Source organism: Pogona vitticeps, chromosome 3, assembly GCF_051106095.1.
Source record: "Pogona vitticeps strain Pit_001003342236 chromosome 3, PviZW2.1, whole genome shotgun sequence".
Classification (NCBI taxonomy): Eukaryota; Metazoa; Chordata; class Lepidosauria; order Squamata; family Agamidae; genus Pogona; species Pogona vitticeps.
The window spans coordinates 98,263,981-98,287,035 of record NC_135785.1 but is presented as its reverse complement, the minus strand read 5'-3'; the positions used below and the strand labels follow the sequence as shown (position 1 = coordinate 98,287,035).

Here is a 23,055-nt window from a genome sequence, read left to right as displayed (position 1 = left end):
GACACATACATTTATAGCCAGTAACAATGGGTCAAATTATGGTTGATTTTCAAAGCTCATTTAGAATTGCTCTGAGGGCTCTGTGAGTGTTCAAAAGTTTCCTATTTTGTGTTACAGCCCAGCATATGCCACTGGAAGACAACATCCAAGAACTGGGACGTACAATGGCTGGAATAGGACAATGTAATTCAGAAAAAAGTGGTGGGTTTGAGTTCTTCACTGTAGACCAAGCCAAGGCCATAATCAATTATTTGAAGATCAGGTATTAATCGTCAGACTTCATTGTTGAAAAACATTTGGGCAAATGTGACATATTCAGTTCCCACATGTGGATTCCAATCACAGTGACCAGTGAAAATTGCCAACACAGTTTTTATTTACTCTGTGTTTAGTGGGATGTTGTTGCATAAATGTTAACACAAAGGACTGGGCTTTGGAAAATTGACACTATGGAGCTCACTGTGTGATCCTGAACTTGCCACCCAGTCTTAGGCTGGCCTTAGCCCCCAGAGTTGTTGTGAGCTTAAATCAAAGCAGACTATTTTAATCTGCATCAACTATATGCCTTTGGAAGTCATTGATCATGCAATAAATAAAACATTGATATTCAAAAATCAGGCAAAACGTTACCTCATCTGCATGATACATTAGATGTTTCAGCAGGAAAGGGAAGAGCAAATATTCCACCCTGAGGTCACAGGAGAAAGGGGGGAAAGAAATGTAACAAATAATAAAGTAGTAGACTAACACACACAAACTAAATACTAAAAAATATAATAAGCAAGAGGGCAAGGAGAGTTTGTATATACAGTATCCAGGGGGGATTGATTCCACCACCACCCCCGGCAACAGATGGCAAAAATAACCGATAGCGAACTATAGCTTTCCTTACTTTGTGCTTTGGATTAATTTTAAATTCCAACCATCTGTGGCATTGTCTCCCCTTAGGATCTACTACTCAAGCTACCATGACTTCACAAAGGAAAAGGGGGGGGGGGGGGAACAGTTTGACTAGTGCAATGGTTCCCAATGTTTGGGTAACCCAGATGTTCTTGGACTGCAATGCCTAGAAACCCCGGCCAGCACAGCTAGTAGTGAAGGCTTCTTGGGTTACGCAAGAGTAGGAACCATTGGACTAGTTCATCTCATAATATAAGGGTGCTGTGCACTTAATGGATTTTAAGTGAATAAAGCTTTAGATTGTCACTCAGTTACAGAAATCTTAGCCATCAGAGTTTTAGTTGTCTGATTACCTGGTCAAGTTTATGTGCACATTTTATTACTAAATGAAATGTGCACCTTTGTTCCACATTTGGGCATTGCAGCCCATCTTCATCTTTGTGAAATCAGACACTTCTAATACCCGGAAACGTATATTTCTTCCAAGTAGCTAATCCTCAGAGGTATGGGACTGATAATACATAGGAAATACTTTGCTGAATTGCAACAGACTGAATGCTTCCCAGGAGCTCACAAGCTGCATACAAAGGGAGCATCTCTTCTATCACATTGGAAAATGAGCTTCAGTGGGCCATAAGATAGTACAATAACACTGAGACTACAATCCTGTACTCACTTAAGCTAGGAGTAAGTCCCACTAAAATCAGTAGGGTTTACTTCTGGATTGACTGGTGCAAGATTGCACACTAGAACAATGAATGCTTTGCAGCAACAGAATTGAGCAACATATTTTTCGATCAGGAAAGCATGACCGTGGCCAGTTTTGAAGAGAGAAATTGGAGGTGTATCCTACTCCCACCCCTTAAGAGAAGCCTCTGATATGGGCAAGAAGAAGTGTTAACCTCACCCTGCATCCTTCCTCTCTTTGTATGGGCTGCTTGTTTGCTGGCTAAGCTGTCAAAAATCACTCCCTGGCTGGTCCCTTAACTGGCTTAGTACTGGATGACACTTGCAAGGCAGCGGAGTTTCCTCTTCTAAAAGCTGCATCCTGTATCTCGAGGCAAGCAACAATACTGTGCTTCTCTAGTCTTGCAATTCCTCCACTGCACCTCTAACCAAAAATTAACTGGTAGCTATATTTGTTTCATCTAGTGCCTTCCTATTCCAATGGGGTCCATTGAGAATGTGTGACCTGGACCTCACTTTAAACTAGAAATGGGCAAAATGCAGTGGGCTTATATAAAACAAGTTGAATCTGCCAAAAGGGAGAAAATCCACCTTAGAAACCTCCAAGAACTGTGACTTTACAATAAAGTGGGGCACAGGGCCTCCAAATTTCTAAAAGCAAACAAATCCCACACATGCAAAAATGAGATTGGAAGTTGATTTCCAGCAATCCTCAGTTTTCATTTAAAAAACAAAACAAAAAAACATTTGCTCCTTTTTGGAGCTGGTGGCTCATGTGTGGATCTTGAGTGTAGAAAATGGGTCTGAAGACTTTCCAAGATAGCAAAGTGTGCTGCTAATATACCACTCATAGCACTTAAAACAGTCTCTGGGTGGTTTACAATTTTATTATGCAGGCCACACATTGCCCTGTTCAACAGCAAGCTGGGTACTCAATTTACCAATCTCAGAAGAATGGAAGGCTGAGTCAACCTTTAGCCGGCTACCTGAATCCTCTGGGATCGAACGCAGGTCATGAGCAGAGTTTTGATTGCAGTATTGCAGCTTAACGACTGCAAACAGCATAGCCTACCCTGCTTTAAACCATTTCTCCCTCATTTTATTCAGCAACTGGGTGGTTGCATCTGGGTTCCAATATTTCCCCCTTATATGTTAGTTGATGTGTAAGTTTTGTTGATTGATAATTAAATCTTCCACAAGCCTCTAGACTGCATTGTGGGAGCATCATAGGAAGTTAAAATGGGGGTTGCCAGATCCATGCCTATTATTGAGAAGAATACTATGCATGGGGAAAATGTTAGTGGGGAGCTCATCTCAAGCATCAGTATTTGGCCATGCTAAGGCATCCATAGCTGTCCAACGATGGTATGTTATGATGCTAGACTCATGCTTCCTCCCTATGTATTTTCAGTTATACAGCTGAGACATTTTTTTTCTTCCAGTAGAGTATTCAGCATTTATATCTTTTTTCCCCTCTCTCTTCTTTTCTCTGGAGGAAGATTTCTTACAGATCTTTGAAAAATGTAATAAAATAGTGGAGAAAAATACCCTGATTACGATGACTTAAAACTCATGATGCTTCCCCTTTTGATAAAATATGCCCTCCCATCCTGTTTCCTGAGGCGACTGCAGGCATCAATGTTATCAATTGACATTTTCTTTCAGGAAACAGTTACATTTTTTAAAAAATATGCCATCCTTCATCACTTTCAGATACTTGCAAGTTGTCCTAAGAGCCCTACGCTGCAACTTCATTCACATCTGCAATAGTTTTATATTATGCCAGAAATCTAAGATTTCAGAAATGCTTGCCAAGCAGTGTATTCCTTTGTGACATGAAACAAGGAAAACTGTACTGTTTGGGGGGAAAGTACACATGTTGCAAAAAGCTGCATAATTTAATAGAAATGTGGCCAGATGAGGTTCAGTGAAATCCAGGGCAGTAACAATTTTATATACACAGATTTGTTCTAGCACTCTGCCCCAGACCCTCCATCCAACCTGAAGTACATCATGGCCTAGATCCAGAAGGCTTCCTCCACTTACACCAGAACTAAGAGAAATGAACAGAGTTATGTTGAGGCATTTCTGATACTGCATTTTTTAAAATGAGAGCAGGAAAATTCAGTTTGTGGGTTCTCCAATAATTTTGTTTTTCTGAAATATACTAGATATTAATTTTACATCTCATATTTCCTCCAAGGAGATCAAATACTTTCCTCTCACCATTTTATTGTTACAGTAATTCTGTGATGTAGGACTGGCTTAAAGATAGTGTCTGGACCATGGTCACCCAGTGACTTCATAGCTGAATACAAAATTTGAACCCAGGTGTCTGACATGCTAGTCCATCACTCTGGGCACTGTGCCCCATTGGTTCTAAAATCTCCCGGGTCTTCTACCTTTGTATAATTCTGCTGTGAGCTCTATTTCCTGCCCTGGAAGTATGAGCTACTTTGACCTGTACTGTACTGACCCTAACACACCTCCTCCTTCTACTAATTTAGTAAAGGTACCTGAAAGGCTCATTTGAAAGAGAGTGTTTCCTGGTGAGTTCTGAAAAAACACTCTGGTGAAGAAGAGAGCAAATCAGGCAATAAATAAATCAGAATTTTGGAATAAAGTCTTCACTTGGTGAATGTGAACAGGGGCAACTTTCTTGTCTGACTGTTCCCCAACAGAGTTGTCCTGACGAAAAATTTCACATTCAGAATGTGTCAGGCTCATTTCAGTAAAATGAATTGATTGGCATCTGAGAGAATGGCAGTACTCTCCTCATTTTTCTGCATTTTGATGCTCTGCCACATTTGAAAATCTTGGGGAGTCCAGGCATCAGTTTGTTAGCAGGAATCAATCAAGGCTGTTAATGCTGCCTTACCATGTCTGATTCTGAAGCTTGGGCTGGGGAAAAAATGTTAGAATAGTTATATCGCCAATATGGCCATATTTGCATCCAAAACATTTCAACTTTCTGTCAGGCAGGCTGGTTGCTGGATTACTTGACTCCTAGCTAGAGATGATAGCTTCTTTTTGCTGTAGCAGAAGTGGTGGTTTTCTTCCAGCTGGAGAGTCAGCAATTTGATTGCAAGGTCATCGGCCAGAAATAACAGGAAAAAGTGTTAGGAAAGTTTACTGTGACTGCTGTGTTGCTTCTGTTGGTACTTGTAGGAGGATTGCTCTCTAACTGGCCGTGTTCCTACTACAACTGCTTTTATACTCTCTGGTGACATAATTTTGTCATGCTGTTATGAGCACAACAAGCATTGTGATGTCACCAGAATGTCCCTTAAGCACAGAGGAGCTGATAGAAAAACTGTTTATTTCAACTAGCATTTGTACTATTTGATCAATAAGAAAAACAAGAACCATTATTTTAAAATGGGCAGGGGCAAGCTTCTTAATGTAGTTAATGCATTTTTACTGTCAGGAGTGTTTGAAAACAACTTCTTGGGTAACATTCAGAAACCTCACTACATCAGTCACTCGATTGAAGAAACAGATTTTCTGATTTGCTTTTAGAACTCCAGAATAAATTCAAGTCAGTGTCCCCCAGGTGTGTTAAGAGTATAACTCTCTGCAGCCATCCGAGCTAAGATAGCTGGAGATGGTGGACGTTGTATTCCAGCACATCTGAAGGATATCAGGTTGGGGAAGGCTGGTGTAAAAGAATCTAAATGCAAAAAATGACAAACCTTAGTTGAGGTTTTGTTATCTGGGTTCTTCCTAGACAGTGGGACTGCCTTCTTTGGCAGATCCTGCTGACCCTCTCCATGCAGTCCTCCTGCTGGAAGGCAAAGACCTGTCTCTTCAGGCAGTCTTTTAATATGTGACTGGCTGCCAAGGAAGGGATTTTAATTGGGGTGGTGCATCTTTTACCTTTTTAAAAAAACAATTATTTTAAATGTAGTTTCTCCCCAGCCTTGGTTATGCATTTGTAAAGTGGGAATGATGATCTGTGTGACAAAATTCACAGTGAATTTAAAAAAAGGCCAGCTATAGTTGACAAAATCTAGCTAAATGCAATAAAAGGAGGGGAGGGTCCCTTTGAATATCAAAATGGTCCCAGTGTTTTTGTTGTTGTTGTTATCCTAAAGTTATTGTTTTCTTTAACAGAATGTCCATTTTTCTTGTCTTCCAGCATATTTCAACATTATACCCTATATGAGTACCTTTTCCACAGTCCTAGAGAAGAACTTGTGATTGGAGATGAGGTAAGTAATTTATATGACTGGAACTGATTAAGTGGAATATTTTAATGTGTGTTCTCTGGCATCTGTTTTCTATAGCTCAAAGCAACTTTATGTCAAAACTGCTCAAGTGTTAACAGCATACAATAGCAGATGAAAGAATAAAAAGAAAAGTACAATAACGCCTGTCTCCTCAGGAATGTGAAATTTGGAAGAATAAATATGCCGTTGCTAGTTAGACTGTTGGCATTGTTTCCAAGAATACCTTCTTTGACAACATTTATTAGGATGATATATGGAATTCTAGGTGTAACTTAAGCTGCAGAGGAGAGGGACTGGTCAACGGAGGATTTCAATTGATGTGTATGATTTCTGTGGCTGTTCAATTTATTCGGAATGAAGTGTCTGCAGTAGGGCTATTGAACTTAGCCACCTTGCAACTCAGTTCATTTATATAATTTCCTACTAATCAGTCCCCACAGAGAATGGATTCAGCAGTGGTAGTTAATTTGTAAAAGTATCTTCACTATCCAGTTCTAGTGTAGTATCCTTCCATACCCTGCCTGTCCATGTCCCCTCAGGAACCTATGTAAAAATGGCTATATGATCCATTTGTGGACATTCTGGATTCGGTAGTACCTGTACTAGCTTACTAAAAAGTTTCAAATAAGGCGAGTTTTCAAATTCTTCATCATGCAAAGAAGACATAAAACATGGTGTTCCAGCAGAAAGTATATGGGACATATACTCCAACCAGATGCAGTTCCTGACCCCGTGCACACATCAGACCTTCAAATTGCACTGCTATTTTTAAGTAGTTAAATATAATTGTAAGTAATCATATAGTTCAAATATTTAAAAGCCCTTTAATTGACACCAGTGAGATTTGTAAAGCGATCTTCTGAAAATTTGTTTCTGTAAGCTCAGAAAATAATTAGCCAATGAGAATACATCTTTATGGCAAAGGAGCAAAGAATAAATGTCATTACAGTCCCGCTGATTGCTAGCCCTCATAAATCAGTTAGACTAATAAGAAGAAAGCCATTGCAAAAGAAACTGTCAGACATGAATGTCAGACTCTTGTGACAAGGCATACCTTGACATTTAGCTAGCAACAGGAAGCATTTATCTCATAACATTCAAGTCTTTTTAATGCTTGCTTAAGTAATAGAACCTTATAGAAATAATTTGTCATAAAAGTGAATCTGGTTTACAGAAATACTTATTGAATCCAGTTTGGAAAGTGGATTTTCCTAGCTGTCATCTAAAAACAATTAACTGCAATTGTGGCTAGTGTTGGATTTATTGGAGGGTGATGGTGGACGAATTTGCTTGGGAGAGGAAAAGAATTAAGCAGGGCAAGGATTTTCCTAAAATATTTTTGATGGAAGTTGGATGGTGAAATACTTAGGTCCATATGGCCCAGCAGCTGTGCCTAATCTGGCATCATTTCAGCATATATTGCTCCATAGGCATTTTCTATAAATTGCAAAATGGGGGGGGGGGAACCCTCCTCACTTTTACTCTTGCACTCGAGGTAAGGGATCTTTTAAAACTTGAAAATTCCTCAGTTAGTAGCTCTTCATCTTGGGACAGCTTGAATTGAAGATAATGAGAGGTTAACTGAATATTATTTCTATCCCCAATAGCAAGGTAATTGGGGTATGTGGTTTAATATTACTGTTTGCCAACAAATGTTAATCCGGCGGTGACTATAGCAGAATTGGAACACACTTCCTTCTCAGTCTTATGCATGTCACAGGTTTGTGATGAAGATAACACAGGATAAGGAACGGGGAACCCCAAGTTCCTTTGAGGAAAGGAACGCTAAAGGTCCAAATCAACCAATCAGTCCCTCAATCAATGTATGTTATTAAGTGACCGGTAAGAGGGAAATTCCTACAGGGGTCCATTTCCTGATTATATTAGTAACAGTGCAGTCTGTTTGTAGTTAGAGAAAGAAATAGGTATAAAGTTCATCCCCACATCCTGTTTGTGCTTCCGTTAAAGAGGTGGTTCCATTAACCATTGATTAAAATTAGTTTAATCTATATGACATTACTGGAGGCTCAAATAAATCTCTTCCACTTCCTTTCTACCTCAGGATTATTTTCCTTCATGTGGGTATTGGGTCTTTTGTGGGAGCATGTTTGGAATCCTTTTTTATTCCAGCTTTGTCAGCCCTGTTTGTTTCCTTGTCCGAAATAAGTCCGATTTCTATGGGTTGTGAACAATTCATACTCCCCTGACATCAGCTGTGTGGTAATCTGTGAGAGTGCCTTACCTGTACCTCCCCCAACAGAGGTAAACAGATAAGAGATGGAGAGACGGCAGAAAACTGGGGAGCGGGGATGAACGAAAAGAAAGGAGAGGGAGAAGTGGGAGGAGGAAAAAAGGCGATGCCTTATAGTGTGGAAATTTGAACTGGAAGAATCTGGATTACATTCAGAGAAAAATGGAACAGATATGGAAGCTTTGGTAAGTGAATCTACATTTGCGGGGGAAAGGGACCACTCTTCCAAAGAGCCTCGTGGCGCAGTGGTTAAAACGCTGTACTGCAGCTAAAACTGTGCTCACGACCTGGGGTTCAAATCCCAGGTAGCCGGCTCAAGGTTGACTCAGCCTTCCATCCTTCCGAGGTCGGTAAAATGAGTACCCAGCTTGCTGGGGGGGCAATGTGTAGCCTTTATAATTAAAATTGTAAAAACCGCCCGGAGAGTGCTTGTAGCGCTATGGGGCGGTATATAAGTCCAATAAATAAATAAATAAATAAACTTCCCTCAGTTGGAGCTATACACCTTATGTGAATGAGCTCTATGAATAAAGTGATTAATATGAGAACATATATATATATGGATGCTAATAAAAATGTGGGTGCCAATATAGCAAATGAGTCCAATTGCAGTTTTTCAAATTATTTCACAGAAGCTATTATCATACTTTCAAAAGAAACGTCATGTTAAAAGGAGAGAAAGATAGATTTTACCAAGATTCAGCAAAAGGTTGCAGTCTGACTGCAAAAGAGATATGAAATTGGCAGCTGGGGGCGAGCCTATCCTGGCTATTTAGCTGGATCCCATCCCCTCCTGTACCCTGACTGGCACAAATACCCAAATTAATCGCATTTCGGGGGGGAGGGATTACATAGTTTGGTGACCTTTTTAATCCTGTTTTTTTTCATGAAATATTCCAGCATCGTTTCTGCTGCCTTTTCATGTGTCCCATTGAGACGTCCTGTCCTGGAATTGACTACTGGGTAGGGGATGTCTTTGCTTCAAGTGGAGCAGCTTATCTTTCTACCTTTCCATTTCTTCTTTCTTTGTTTTCATTACTTTCATTTTTATAGGCAGGTTGTTTGTTGTCTTGTGTTTCTCAAATTTTTGCTGTTGTAACTTTAAAGTTTCCACAGAGTTTTGTTCTTTGCCTGTCTTGTTTTTAAAACTGAGTGTGAATGGGTTCAGATTCAAATTTGGACGGTTCGTCATTTTGCACGGGAAGTACCACAGGAGTCGTCTTCTTAACTTTAACAGCTTCATCTTTATTAGGGACAGGCGGTTCAACATTATTAGAAAAGGGATCAAAGAAACTCAACTCTGGCAACAAGCCGTAACTGTCCAATGCATATTCAATCGTTTCACCAACCGAACTCAGAGGGATGCAGGGACAAATCTCTCCGCATCCGTCGGTTTCCGTAGTGGCGCGCTCTGCACCACGCAGATGGTGCCGCAACATGGGTGCCTTGCCCAGTCACCTTCTAGTGGCAGAGTGTTATGCCGACCATCGGGTTGTATTACTTGGCGACCGCTTCCCTTCTTCTTAGGGAAAACCACTACAGACCACTCAAGGGTCTCGTACTTTACTTCTTTCCCTTCCTGAGAGGGTGGATCGGGAAGCAGCCCTCCTAGCTTTAAGTTTGGGAAATCCCTCAGTAACTCTTGGGTCTTAACCCACTCGTATTCCCTTAGCTTCTCAATCTCTCTCTTCCACAGCTCTACTTCCACCTCAAAACAGCGCTCTCCTTGGGTATTTATACTTTCATCCCAGACCAACAACTCCAGCTCTACCCCTTTCGTGCCTCCTCCACCGAGCTAACTTCAAACTTCCTGCCCTTTCGAGTCTCTGTCTCCATGGTCACATTCTCTCCTTGGCTGTCTTGTCCTTGCTTGCTTTCTAATTCCTCTCTCCCCTTTTGTCCTTCACTAGCTGGGGATGGCACACTCTCTACTATCACCCTTCACACTGATTAAAACCTGTATAACCATGCAGTTCAGTTTTGTTTGTTTGCTTACTTGATTGCTTTTACTTTTGGGGGTGAAAAAATAGAGCTAAGAATGGCAGAAGGGGCAAGTTCAGTATACCATGTGGCAGGTTATATATGCCAGGAGGTAGTGGCCAGAATCCTGTTAGTTATGCCTACTGGCCTAACTGCTCTACCATAATTTTCAGTAGTAAATTGTCACAAGTCAATCTCTGTCATGGGTGTTTCCTGTTGCATACCAGTTATGTGACTTGGTGCATGATAGGAACTGCCTATGCTGATTTCTTAACTTGTTGCAATTTGCTACTGTAACTTACACAAATGGAATCGTTACTGGTCTATATATGCAGCAGGATTCTAGCCAGTGTGCCATAAAATCATGGTACGAAGAAGAAAGAGAATGATGTGTGGTGGATGAAATAGAAATTGTGCTTTAAGACAATATTAACAGCCATGGCTGTCAGTGTCCATTGAGAAGGCACATGAGGGCAAAAAACTTTTCATGCATAGTTCAGCAAAGGTTGAAGTGTATGGAACTTTGAAGAAGACTGTATGTGTACAGCTAGCTGTGCAGCTGCTCATTCAATCCATTGGTCAAAAAAAAAGAGAAGAAGCCAACAATGGTGGGAACCATTTTTCCCAGTTTCTGCTACTGACTTGTGCAGGATTTGATATTTATTGTAGACTTTTTGCATTTGACAAGAGTGTGGCAAGGTCAGAGAGACCCACGCTAAGCATTGAGCTACATTGCCCAGACTTTCCTGGTGTAGGTAATTTCCAAGAGGCCAGATGTGCTGATGGCTGGGGAAATCTTTCTGCCTGGTAGCCCCTCCCAGCCCATTGAGTCACTCTACCTACTCAAGGCTCCAGGGAGGTTACCAAAAATCCACAGGGTTAAGAACTTTTGACACCTATGCCAACCCTGCAAAGTAAGGATACTAAAATACCCACAAAATGCAAAAGCGTACAGTAGGTGATCAAAGCAAGGCCTTTCTTTAGTACCAACAACACTATTCCCAAAACTAACCAGACTATTGTAAAATTTTATATTTTATTAAAGATGTTGCAAGAAAAGAGAAAAAACAAGGTTTCCAAAGAGTTTCAAAAGTCACAAAACAATCAAAACATTGTAGAACAAATAAGCATTCAAAAAAGGTTAAGACTTGAGGCAAGAACACTTCCAGAACCGTTCCCACAAGAAAATAAATAAGCTACGCTAATACTTATGTATTGGTAGAATGTTAGCATGGCTGTACAAAATACATAGAGTATAAGTCAGGCAGCAAGGAAGCAGATGATCATAGCAGCATCCTAAGTGATACTAGAGTAAGCTACCGTATTTTTCGCACCATAAGACGCACTTTTCCCCCACAAAACAGGGGGTGAAAAGTCTGTGCGTCTTATGGAGCGAAGAAAACAGATTAAATTTTCCTGTTTTCTTCTCCTAAAAAATTGGTGCGTCTTATGGAAAGGTGCGTCTTATGGAGCGAAAAATATGGGTAAGTAAATTCTCTCTCACTTTTATACCCATTACTCCCTTTTTAGATTCAATCAAACATCAAATTATCCCGAACCTTTTTGAAGAGAGTAACTTCTCCAAAAGTAACTTATCTCCCCTTCCATTCTCAGCTGAAACCATTATTTGCTAATTAGATCTGTACCAAGGGGTGAGCAGTAGCCTAGAAGATTCCCCCCTCTCTCAGTGAGAAGGCCAGATGGTATGGCCTCCCAATTAATTGGCATTTTCTCTTCCCTCTCCTATCCCGCTCATCCCAGGCATGCACTAATAGGCCTTTCAAAAGGGCAAGTGAAACCACAGTTCCCTACTTTTTCTAGTCTCTCCACAGCATTAATTCAAATGAACCACCTATCTGACAGCCCAAGTACCCCACATTTGCATTCAAACATTTCTTTGTGTGGCATCCACTTCCATGATAGCTCCACACAATAAACTGGGATTAAAAGGCCATTCATGTGACTTGAATGTCCCAGGATAGGCTATTGAACAGACTGTAGTATAGACTCCTGCCTGGATTGATTGAGGGAATATCCACATCTGTGTAGAGACAACGATCGTGCACATGATGTAAGATTTATTACTTAGGGATTGAGTTTGTCAAAGATGAGTATGCAAAAGAAAACCAGATCTGAACATTGATGGAAGCAAAAGTAAGGTAAATTTAGATGAAGACATTTTGGGATCTATATGAAATGAAGACAGTTTATGATTATGATGATGATCATGATTCCATGCTTTCATTAGCAATTTACACTCTACAACTTACACTATAAAGGCGGGCACAGATGCCACCCACTGATGATCTGTAATGTTCTGGAATAAGGATAATCTGTATCAGGTGTCAGCAGGAATCTGCTTTTTTCCCCCTTGGGTGCTGAGACAAGGTGATGGTCCAAACAGAAAAGTTCGAGGCTAGACAAGGATCTGAGGGACCAGACGTAGGGACACAGACAATCCAAAGGAAAGCACTCCTTGTACCAGCTCAAGTAAAAAATTGATGAGATTGAAGAAGCAAGCCTGAGGCGACATTTTTGTAGAGGCAATCCAATCCTGCATTGTTTTTCTCAGCTCACTTGGTCCAGTTGGGTTGATTGGTGTCTTCTCTTTCTGTTCTACATATGGCACTATGGCACATTAAAGCTCAGGTCTAAGAGCTGATGAGATAGGAAGTTAAATGCTTGGATATTACTGCTGAAGTTCCAGGTTAGAGCATCCCCAAATGCACTTTTGCAGTCTCTTAAATAATGTGGATTACACATTTAACATTGTAATTTTAGTAGGAATGTCTTATTTCAATAAACATACTGTACATAGAATTGTTCTTCAACAGAGATCTGTCACAGTCCCTACTCCAGGAAATCTTTGCTTCAAATACTAATACTCATTTTTGTCTTAGGCAGCATTTCATTGAGTTAGCTTGCTTAATATACTAATATTAACCCAACCTACGCATTCAGAATACATGAACGGACCAAAAGCTAAATTCAAAAATTCAGCAGAACAATTTCCATTACCACATGTCAGATCTTGTAACAAATGTTTACATTACTCAGACATTAATGGCATAGAAGCTTTTACTGTCTTCTGTTTTGGGGGCTCAGCTAATTTATTTTATTCAGAGTGATATATTACTGTATGCCTTTTAGGGAGTTTTGAGAACATTTACAAATTTGAGCTCAGGGGTTACACGTTCATGCTGTTCTTGAACAGAACAACACTAAATACTTTGGGAATGATGTATGCTTTGAAGCATTTCTTAATAAAAATAATGTGGTTGGTAAATGTAGTTTTATCCCATCTTGCTTCAGTCAGTGTGATGGAATAATCTGGCTTTTATAGCCCAGCTGACTGGATGAATCTTCACTTTTTGAAGGCATTTCATATATCATGGATACGTTCCACAGGAAACGTTTTTGCACAAGCTCCATGGAAATGGATTTATTTGAGAAGGAAAACTTTCCAGGGCATAATGGACAATGTTTAGAAATGGTACAGAATCAGATTGCAGAGTTTTAGAAGAATATATGTTATAATGTTAAATGTGCCCTGCCACTAAATTTATAGTCACGCGATATCATCTGCTAGAGTTAACCTTGTTAAACAGTAACTATTTACATGAACATATTGCTCTGCTTAGCATTCCCATACTTGGATTCTGTCCAACTCTGACTTTATGTCACTTGGACTGCGGCGCTTGAATTTGTTTCAGGAGAAGCCTCCCTTCTCCCACTATTTTACTGAAATATTGGTTGGACAGAATAGCACCACAATGCTACTTTTAAGAAGTCTCCTTCCTCTTTCCTAGTACAGTACTTGTTTAGTTCATTGGCCTATTACATTTTTAGTTCATCTCACGATACAGAGATTACTGGCTACTACCTAGCAAGCAAGAATTTTTCAAAAGGTACATTCAAACTCAGGTTCCAGTTGCCATGTGAGAGTCCCAGCCCTTCATTCTGGCTTCTAGAGGATCAGATAGGTGCACAAACCTACTATCTGAACCAAGGTCAGCAAAACAGAGGTTTTTGATGTCATAGCTTGCAAATGATAGAAAGAGAAGGGTCAGAGGAGAAGAGGTACTTGGAGTAGCTGGTAATATAGATCAGCTCAATACATTTTGCTGCCTGAGGGAATCAGCAGTTAGGATGCAGAGACACTGTATCAACGAAGGTGTACTGTACCCAACACTGATCATGTTTTATGGGTACATGAGACAGAAAATAGCAGAGGTATCTCCTTCCTTCCTGGCAATAAAAATATTAGCTAACTATCAATTTGTCATTTTACCACTCTCCATATCAGCTGTCTGAAATGGCCATTCACTCTCCTTAATTAAAGGACTGGCCCTATATTAATATAGTCAAGATGAATAAGCTGGCTAGTATTCAGAAGAGGAAGGTAAGGTCACTAGGAGACCAAGGCTGGAGAATAATCAGAAGTTTAATCAGAAGATATTGGCTTTATAATTCATGTCATTATGGCTTTCGCAACTTTGTGATTCTACCACAGAAGCTTTCTTTTGTACCACTTGAATAAATATAGCTGCTAAATTGGTTTCAATATTAGTTGTTAACTTGGCAGTAGTGATACTGTTTGGTCTCGTATGGCAATTTCTTTGTAAAGAAGGTTTTCTAATACAGTACCAGTAACTTGGGGCTGGAAGTACAGTATCCTGGGCCAGTACTCTAGTACTTTTTGTTCAAAAGAAGTGGCACACATTCAGCAGGGAATTTACGCATGCAATCTCTAAATCTCCATTGAGCTTGACTAACATGCTGTATTTTTTCCGTTTATAACACACCCCCATTTATAAGAAACCCCAATTTTCTAACCCAAACATTAAGAAAACTTAGCTTTGAGGATTCAGCCTCTGGGCTCAGAACGCTGGGACATTTTGAGTCTCTGTTGAATCTTGAGCCTACAGGCTCTCCTTCAAGGAGGTGTGTTTCAATTGGTTTGTTCAGGATCAGCTGACGTCAGTTCCATAAGGCTTGTGATTGGAGGAAGCTACGTCTCCTGACTGTAGGAAACTAAGCCTTGTGGCTGAAGGAAGCCTGTTTACAGAGGCAAGGTATGTGCCATTTTGTTCTCTCCTCAGATATCTCAGCTTACGTCTGTGTAAAAGACACCCCTCAATTTTAGTGTAATGATTTTAGGAAAAAGTAGCATCTTATAGATGGAAAAATACAGTTATTTATTTATTTATTTATTTATTTATTTGTTTATTTGTTTGTTTGTTTGTTTGTTTGTTTGTTTGTTTATGTATTTATTTATTTAAAGTAATTATATGCCACTTTTCTTCTAAAATATCCAAGGATTTGATCACTCAATACACTAACAGATATCACAACCAAATAACATAGTACTACTTATGTGTTGGTGCTTATGGATCCTGTTGTATTCTGGAGCAGGCTACACAATGGCTCCGACTCCATCCTTCACCGGACCACCCCCAGCGTAGCAGCCATCTTACAAGACAGTGCATCTACTTTCTTATAAATCACACTTATACGTGACTACATAGTGCCTGCATTTCTGAATTAAAAATCAAAATCAAAATGAAAAATTATTCAGTGGTAAGTAGCGATATTCTTGAATTTTCTGCTGTAGAGTTAGAAAGTAGGATTCAGTCCCATCTGCCCACATTCTCAAATGTTTTGATGAAACATAGGTGTAGAGGTCATATGAGCTAAGACCAGATATAGAAAACATCAATTCTTTGACAAAAATTCCCAGAATACTGCAGCAAACATGGAAGTTAAAGCATCAGTGTGCCTGCAGGTTGGGTGCACAGGGGAGATGTTGTCTTTGTAATAAGCCAGCTAGACTCCACTCCTCCACTACACACCAACCCCACTGGGAAGAGATGTGTCACATAGGGGAATCTTGTTATTACCAATTAGTGTTCAGTAAAATGCCCAGTCTTGCTTCATTTTCTTTTGTGTTTACTGACATTATTCGGCCTACAGAGGGGTGGTGCAAGCCTTCCCCCCAAGTTATGACTCTTTGCTCTTGCTTTATGAAATATTAATTTGAGAATATATACTGTATTGGACTAAATCCATTTGTTAGTCCCAATTGGGATACACCCATACAAAACCAGTGAGTCTTATGTAAGTGTTGACTTATCAAAGTCCTATTGATTGATTGGGATTCCTCTAGTTGGGACTAACAATTTGATTTACCTCAGCATCTTAACCTCTCTGTCTGGAAAATACTCTTTTGCTGTTTTTAAATGTCACAAATCCCTAAATTGTTCTCATAACAAAGTTTCATTTCTAAGCCATATTTACTTACAAATGTGGGAAGAGCCAAAGAAAGCTAGCTGGTATTGTGCTCTCTTATTATGTACTGTTAATGGGCATTTTTCAGTATGAAGTGGAAATTATTGCATCAGCAAGCAGTATATTTAATATGAAAATAAAGGTTGTACTTACTGAATGACTACAGCTGTGGAGCAAAAGTATGTGTTACTATTTAAATTGCTACCATATGGCCTATGCTGTAATACAGATCTGTATATATAAGAAACTTTACCTAAGGATTTATTTATATTTCAGCGAAGAAGATAACAGTATATATAATGAGAACATAGACCATCAATATGAGTCCTCTTTTTTTAAGAAGAAGAAATTTTCAGAGATAAATATTTGTGTCTTGTTAATCCAGGGTTGTTTGGCACACAGCTTGAGCTGACTGAATTATCAAAACATAAGACAATGGAAACATTTAGCAATGCAAGGAGGAGGAGGGGCATTTAGAAACCTGGCAGGTTTTAGACCCACTTGGAGCATGCCTTAACTTTTGGAGCAGAAATTATCCTCTGCTTTCTCTAATTAAGGCAGTGAACTCCATAGGAAGGTCGTTAGGCTCAAAAGTAGGACTGACATCTCATAGATTTGTTTTTGACCCAGTGTGGAAGAGAAGCAAAGCATCGCAACATTGTCAGTGCCCTGTTTTTGAATCTGAGGTTGTGTTATACTTATTCTAAAATGGGAAGCACATTAACCATTAGGGATGGGTTTCATTTGGATTTCATTAGGGATTAATTCAGGTTTTTGGTAGAAACTTCCCTAAATCCACAAATTTGGATTCTACAGAAAAAAATGTAAAATTAAAAACAACACTAGCAACAAAAGAATTGGAGAAATAACCCAACCTGATGGGTTTGCTAATCCAAGGAGAGGGTTTTGAATCCTTAGCCCTTAGAAATCTAGCTTTGAATATCTGCCAGTCATGTTTGCAGTGCTGAATTAGAACTGCCACCCCTTGTTCATGTTTCTTATGTAACAACTACATGTCTAGCTAGTCTAACATGACCTTATTTCTCCTGGAAAGAGTTGTGTGCCTTGAATTTATGTGGCACAGATCATTGAGAATATTGTTTAGACTATCTTTTATAGAATCATAGAATTATATAGTTGGAAAGAACCTCAAAGGCCCAATCCCCTGCTAGTGAGGAAATATACCACTCAAGCAATCTTAATAGATGGCCATCCAACCTTTGTTTTAAAATCTCCAGTGAAAATGTGATGTAGTGGATAGAGTGAAGGACTCAGGAGGCCTGAGTTCAAATCTCCACGATGTGGAAATGAATTGGGGTATGTGTGAAACTGGTAAAACAATTCTTTAAATATCTCACTTACCTTGAAAGCTCCATTGCTGTAAGTCAATTCCAACTTGACAGCACATAACACACACAACACTGTTCAGCTTCCAAGACAGTCCATTCTGCCATCAAACAGCTCTTGACCATCAGGAAGATCTTAATGTTTAATCATAATCTACAGAGTCCATTACTACTCTCTGAGCAAATAGATTGCTCACATGTGATAGACTTTCAGATATCTGAAAGTGGCTGTCATATAATCTTTCAATTGTCTTCAGGCTAAACATACCTAACTCTTAAATTTCCCTCACAGCACATAATTTCCAGACCTTTTAACCATCTTGGTCATCCTCCTTGGGGCATTTTTTCAGGTTCTCAGGCTCCTTAAACTATGATGGCCAGAACTGAACACAGTAGTTGGAGTGACACCAATCCAAGGCAGAATAAAGTAAAACAATCATTTCCATTCATGACACTCTGCTTCTGTTGATGCACCTTGAATCGTATTAGCTATCTTCACTACAGCATTATACTGTTGATTCCTGTTTAGCTTGTGCTTTGCTAAGCCACTTAACTCCTTTCTACATGTATGAATGAAAATAATATTTCAGAATCCACACATATTCCTAAATCTCACAGTAAGAATTTGTCATTTTAAAAATCAAATGTGGGAAAACGGACAAACGTACAGTATCTGTCCTTACTGATATCGTGGAGAAGTTTCTCCAGCAATGAACTATGGCTCTCACAAATGAACTATAAAAACAATTGTTGTGGAAATGCTGAGTTGGGGGACTGAACTGGAAAGCAGAGGACTCTGCTTAATTATTGAAGATCTTTCCAAAGAAGGCTGGTAGGGAGGGGGAGTGTTTTTTTGGGGGGGGGAGTTTTGCAAATAGTTTTGGTAAAGGACATATATGGCCATAGAAAGAGATAGAGTGAAATCCAGAGAAAGTTGAGACACTCTTCAGTGATGTGGCTCAAGAACATAAGAAGTGCTGTGATGGATCAAACCAAAGGACTTGCAAATTTACAGCCTTGTTGCTAGTAAACCTCACAGTGACCAAATAAAAGACAAAAAGAGTTCTCCTCTGAGCCATGATTTTGAAGGAATTAGCAGACCTAGCTTGTATTACCTTACCTAGTAAATAATGTTTGTTGATGATTCCAAAAACCTAGCTGCTGAAATCCTGTCTGGTTAACTGAGTAGCATTTGCCTCTGTTATCTTAAGTTTAGGAGCCTAGGAAAATTCTTGGTGGTAGTTCTTTTTTACAGGATGGTGTCAAGATTTGCTGTGAGCTCCTTTATCAGTTACATCTCTGACATAGAAAAGGTATCTGATCATGCTGATCCAGACATATTTTAACTATTAGGATTACAAGAGAGAGTGTTACTTGACAGAACTATAGCAATTCAGAAGCTTAAGTTAGTGTAGAATGCTGTTGCCTGTTTCCCTCTGGGTATTGTGAATGAGAAGCATATTCAACCTGCATTGCAACAGTAGAGATGGTTGCTAATGGGGCTCATTTCTTACTTTAAAAGCACTAATGTATGTTGTTATGTATTTCCAGTCTCTTCTGATTTATGCTGACCTTAAGAAACAATGGCCTCTAAAAAGGTGCTGTCATTACCATCTGTGGCGTCTGCCCAGGTCATGAATCTGCATGGACCAATGAGAGTGCTGGAGAGGCAGAGTCATGAGATATAAGAATCTCTGCAGTGGGGGGGGGCAGAGTTACATGGGAGATTGGAGATTAGATGATTGGTGATTTTGGAATCTGGGGTGGAGAGAGAGGGTTGGCGGTTGAGAGTGGATGAAGTAGGATGTTCTGTTAAGAGTTAACAATATTGTATTCTCGAAGGCTCCAGTCCTCTGAAGATGCCGGCCACAGAGACTGGCGAAACGTCAGGAAGAACAACCATCAGAACACGGCCAAGGAGCCCGAAAAACCCACAACAACCATCAGTTAACGACATTGATTGCACTTTCATCACATGTAATAATAAACAACTTCTATTTGGTTCTTTTTAAAATGACACGTTGCCTCAACCTCTGTGATTAATAATACCTAATGTTGATGTAATCAACTAGTGGCAGCGACACAACAATTAACTTGTGCCCTGTGGTTGGTGAAACAACCAAGGGACAGGCGGGAATGTGACACCATCCCTGTTCAGTTCTTATAATAATAAGACCGGGGCTTCTTGGAATAAATAAATCACCAGTAGTAGATGGGATATCAAACTGCAAAGGCAAAATCAAAATTGAAACTGCAGAGGCAAAATCTGTAAAAATCCTGACTTCTTGCCAACAAATATGGAAAACAAAAGAATGATCCACAGACTGGAATCATTCAGTGTACATTCCAACCTCAAAGAAAGGAGAGACCAAAGAGTGATTTACCTATTGGATCATTGCACTAATTTCTTATACAAGCAAGGTGATGCCCAGTATATTGCAACAAATAATTTTAACCCATATGGAGCAAGAAATGCCCGATTCAAGCTGGATTCCTAAAAAGAAGAGGCACTAGAGACCATGTTGCAAATCTATGTGAGCTACTGGAAAGTATCAAAGAATTTCGGATGTCTGTGCTTTATAAACTTCACCAAAACTTTTAATTTTGTGGATCATGAGAACCTATGGATTACAACACCCTGGTTCAGCCCTTGATTGTCTTGTGTTGTGGACAAGCTACTGTTAGGATAGGCAGAGGTGTTAGGCTAGGGGGTGTATTTTATCTTGTCTCTTCAATCTGTATGCAGATTGTAGTATATGGAAAGGTGGATCAGATTCATGTGAAAGAAGAGTGAAGACCAGTGGAAGAAACAGCAGCATGAAAATGTCACCATATTACTGGCAGAAAGCAGCAATTACTTGAAACAAGTTTTCATAAAGGTGGAAGAAGAAAGTGCAAAAGCAGGACTACAAGTGAACATTAAGAAGACAAAAACCGTAACTGCAAAAGAATTACATAACTTCAATGTTAACAACAAATAAATTGTTAATGATTTCGTATTGAAGCAAAAGTGAAAAAACAGCCTGTCATACTTCAGGCACATCATGAGAAGACAGGACTCACTAGAAGAAACAATAATGCTAGGAAAATGGGAAGACAGCAGGAAAAGAGGAAGAATGTAAATATGAGACTGATTAAGCGAATAAAGAAAGCCACAGCCTTGAGTTTGCAATCGCTGAGCAGGACTATTAATGACAGGAACTTTTGGAGATCACTAATTCATGGGTCACCAAAAGTCAAAGGTGATTTAAAGGCACATTACAACTGGTATTCAGTCTTCCTCTTTCCTTCCATTTCCCCCAGCATTACTGTCCTTCCAGTGAATCTGGTATTTTTGTGATAGCTAGTTTCTGTATTAAAACATATGTTATTTGTTTTCACAACGTGGTACTCATGTGTCACAGAGACCTTCATATCTTCATATAATCCACATTCAGTAGATTAAATGCTCTTTAATACAGCTATACTACACAAGACGAGGACTTCTACCACACCAACAGCCTTCAGAACTATTTTAGAACACAGATTTTGAAGAGGTCTGATTTGGACGTGTTTTGAGAACATGCAAAGGCCAGTCCTTTGGAGATGAGTCTGAGAAAGATTTTGTGTCCCTGAAACTGAATTTTGCTACCTGCATTCTTACCATTCTTTTCCCCATTATCTGATGGGCAAATTATATTTAACAGATAACTTGTCATTAGAAGATGAAATTCATTAGTGTTCTAGGGACCAGATTCCAGGAGATCTTTGTGACTAAGCAATTATACAGTATTTCCAAACAGAATCTATGCTTAGCATCTGATGATTAGTCACAAAAGAAAGCAGCAAACTAATTTGCAAAGTATGGAAGGTCTGAAAATCTCCTACTGTGGTACTTAGATGTTTTCAGAACATTCTCTCTTGTAACAGCATGCTATTTTTAGCATAGCTTTTGGCACAATGTGCTTGAATTATAGTTATTTGCCTCATATTTGTATGAAATAGCATATGAATGCTTTAAATAAAACGTGGTGATCATAACTTTGTCCCAAATCTCCCCACCCTGACAACTGGTCAGCAACCTGTTTTCTAGGGTAATCAAAGATGGAATTGAGGCGTGGCATACAAATGTTTACCATACACAATGAGCTGCTCAGGAAGTCTCATTTCCAAACACGCTCCCATGTCTTTGGCTTGGGTGCTGAAACAGGTAAGGTGCTAATTCTTAGGAGGCCATGTTTTATACTGAAGCTTAAAAGGTAAAGGTAAAGGTTCCCCTTGACAATTTTTGTCCAGTCGTGTTCAACTCTAGGGGGCGGTGCTCATCCCCGTTTCCAAGCCATAGAGCCAGCGTTTTGTCCAAAGACAATCTTCTGTGGTCACATGGCCAGTGCGACTTAGACACGGAACACTGTTACCTTCCCACCGAGGTGGTCCCTATTGATCTACTTGCATTTGCATGCTTTCGAACCGCTAGGTTGGTGGGAGCTGGGACAAGCGACGGGTGCTCACTCCTTCACGTGGATTCGATCTTACGACTGCTGGTCTTCTGACCCTGCAGCACAGGCTTCTGCGGTTTAGCCCACAGCGCCACCACGTCCCTACTGAAGCTTCCCATGGTCAATTAGAATGCTACCCAACATGAGGCAGAATGCTGATCCCTAGTTGCTGTGTTTTCTTTTACAGCAATGGAGCTGTTGGCCCAAATATTGTTTTTTGACTTGTGCCAATTCATGAGGCCTTCTTGTTTATACAGAGGTGAAAAATGCAGAGGAAAGGGTGACTTGCTATAGTTCTTCAAATACCTGCTTAACATTCATATGTAGTTTTTCTCACTTTATTATTTATGATGCCCATTTATCATTGTAATTTGTCATTGCTTTTCACACAGCTCCCTTAATGGTCCTTCATTTGTTCTAATAAAGACTACCTGTTAGCTTTTGAATCTCTACGGGATTTCAGATTCCTCTTTGAAGAATTTGTATAAAGGAGAGACTAAATTAACCTATAATGATTGTTCTTCAAATAGAATATTTAATGGAGTTATTCTTTCACCTGCCTCTGTTATTGGAGATCTGTTAGTGCAGTGTTATTTTTAATTACGGTTATTAATTTAAAATTTTGGTTCTGTAGAAATTGATCTAAAATGTGAAGATCACATAAAGGTTAGGTTGCTGCACAAAAATTTCTTACCAGAGGGCCCTTGAGTGCCCTCATGTGGGAGTTTCAGAAATATCTTTGCATTCTTCCCTCTTGAAATGACTTTCTGTTGCTGATACAAAGAGTTCTGAACTGAGGCTTTTGTTCTTATTACAGTATTTTGTTTAGATTTATAGTGTTTGGGCCAAGGCTAGATATTCCATCCAGAACAATGGGAACAAATGTTACTTTGCTT

General features: G+C 39.6%; 1 protein-coding gene across 1 annotated transcript in view; it reads left to right on the top strand.

The window, feature by feature from the left end:
- CABCOCO1 (ciliary associated calcium binding coiled-coil 1) overlaps positions 1 to 23,055 on the top strand; it is a 94,070-nt gene that overhangs the window by 34,063 nt on the left and 36,952 nt on the right. The window contains exons 4-5 of the mRNA XM_072995167.2: positions 118 to 262; positions 5,726 to 5,798. Coding sequence (XP_072851268.2) covers positions 118 to 262; positions 5,726 to 5,798 — 218 coding nt within the window. The remainder of the gene's footprint in view (positions 1 to 117; positions 263 to 5,725; positions 5,799 to 23,055) is intronic.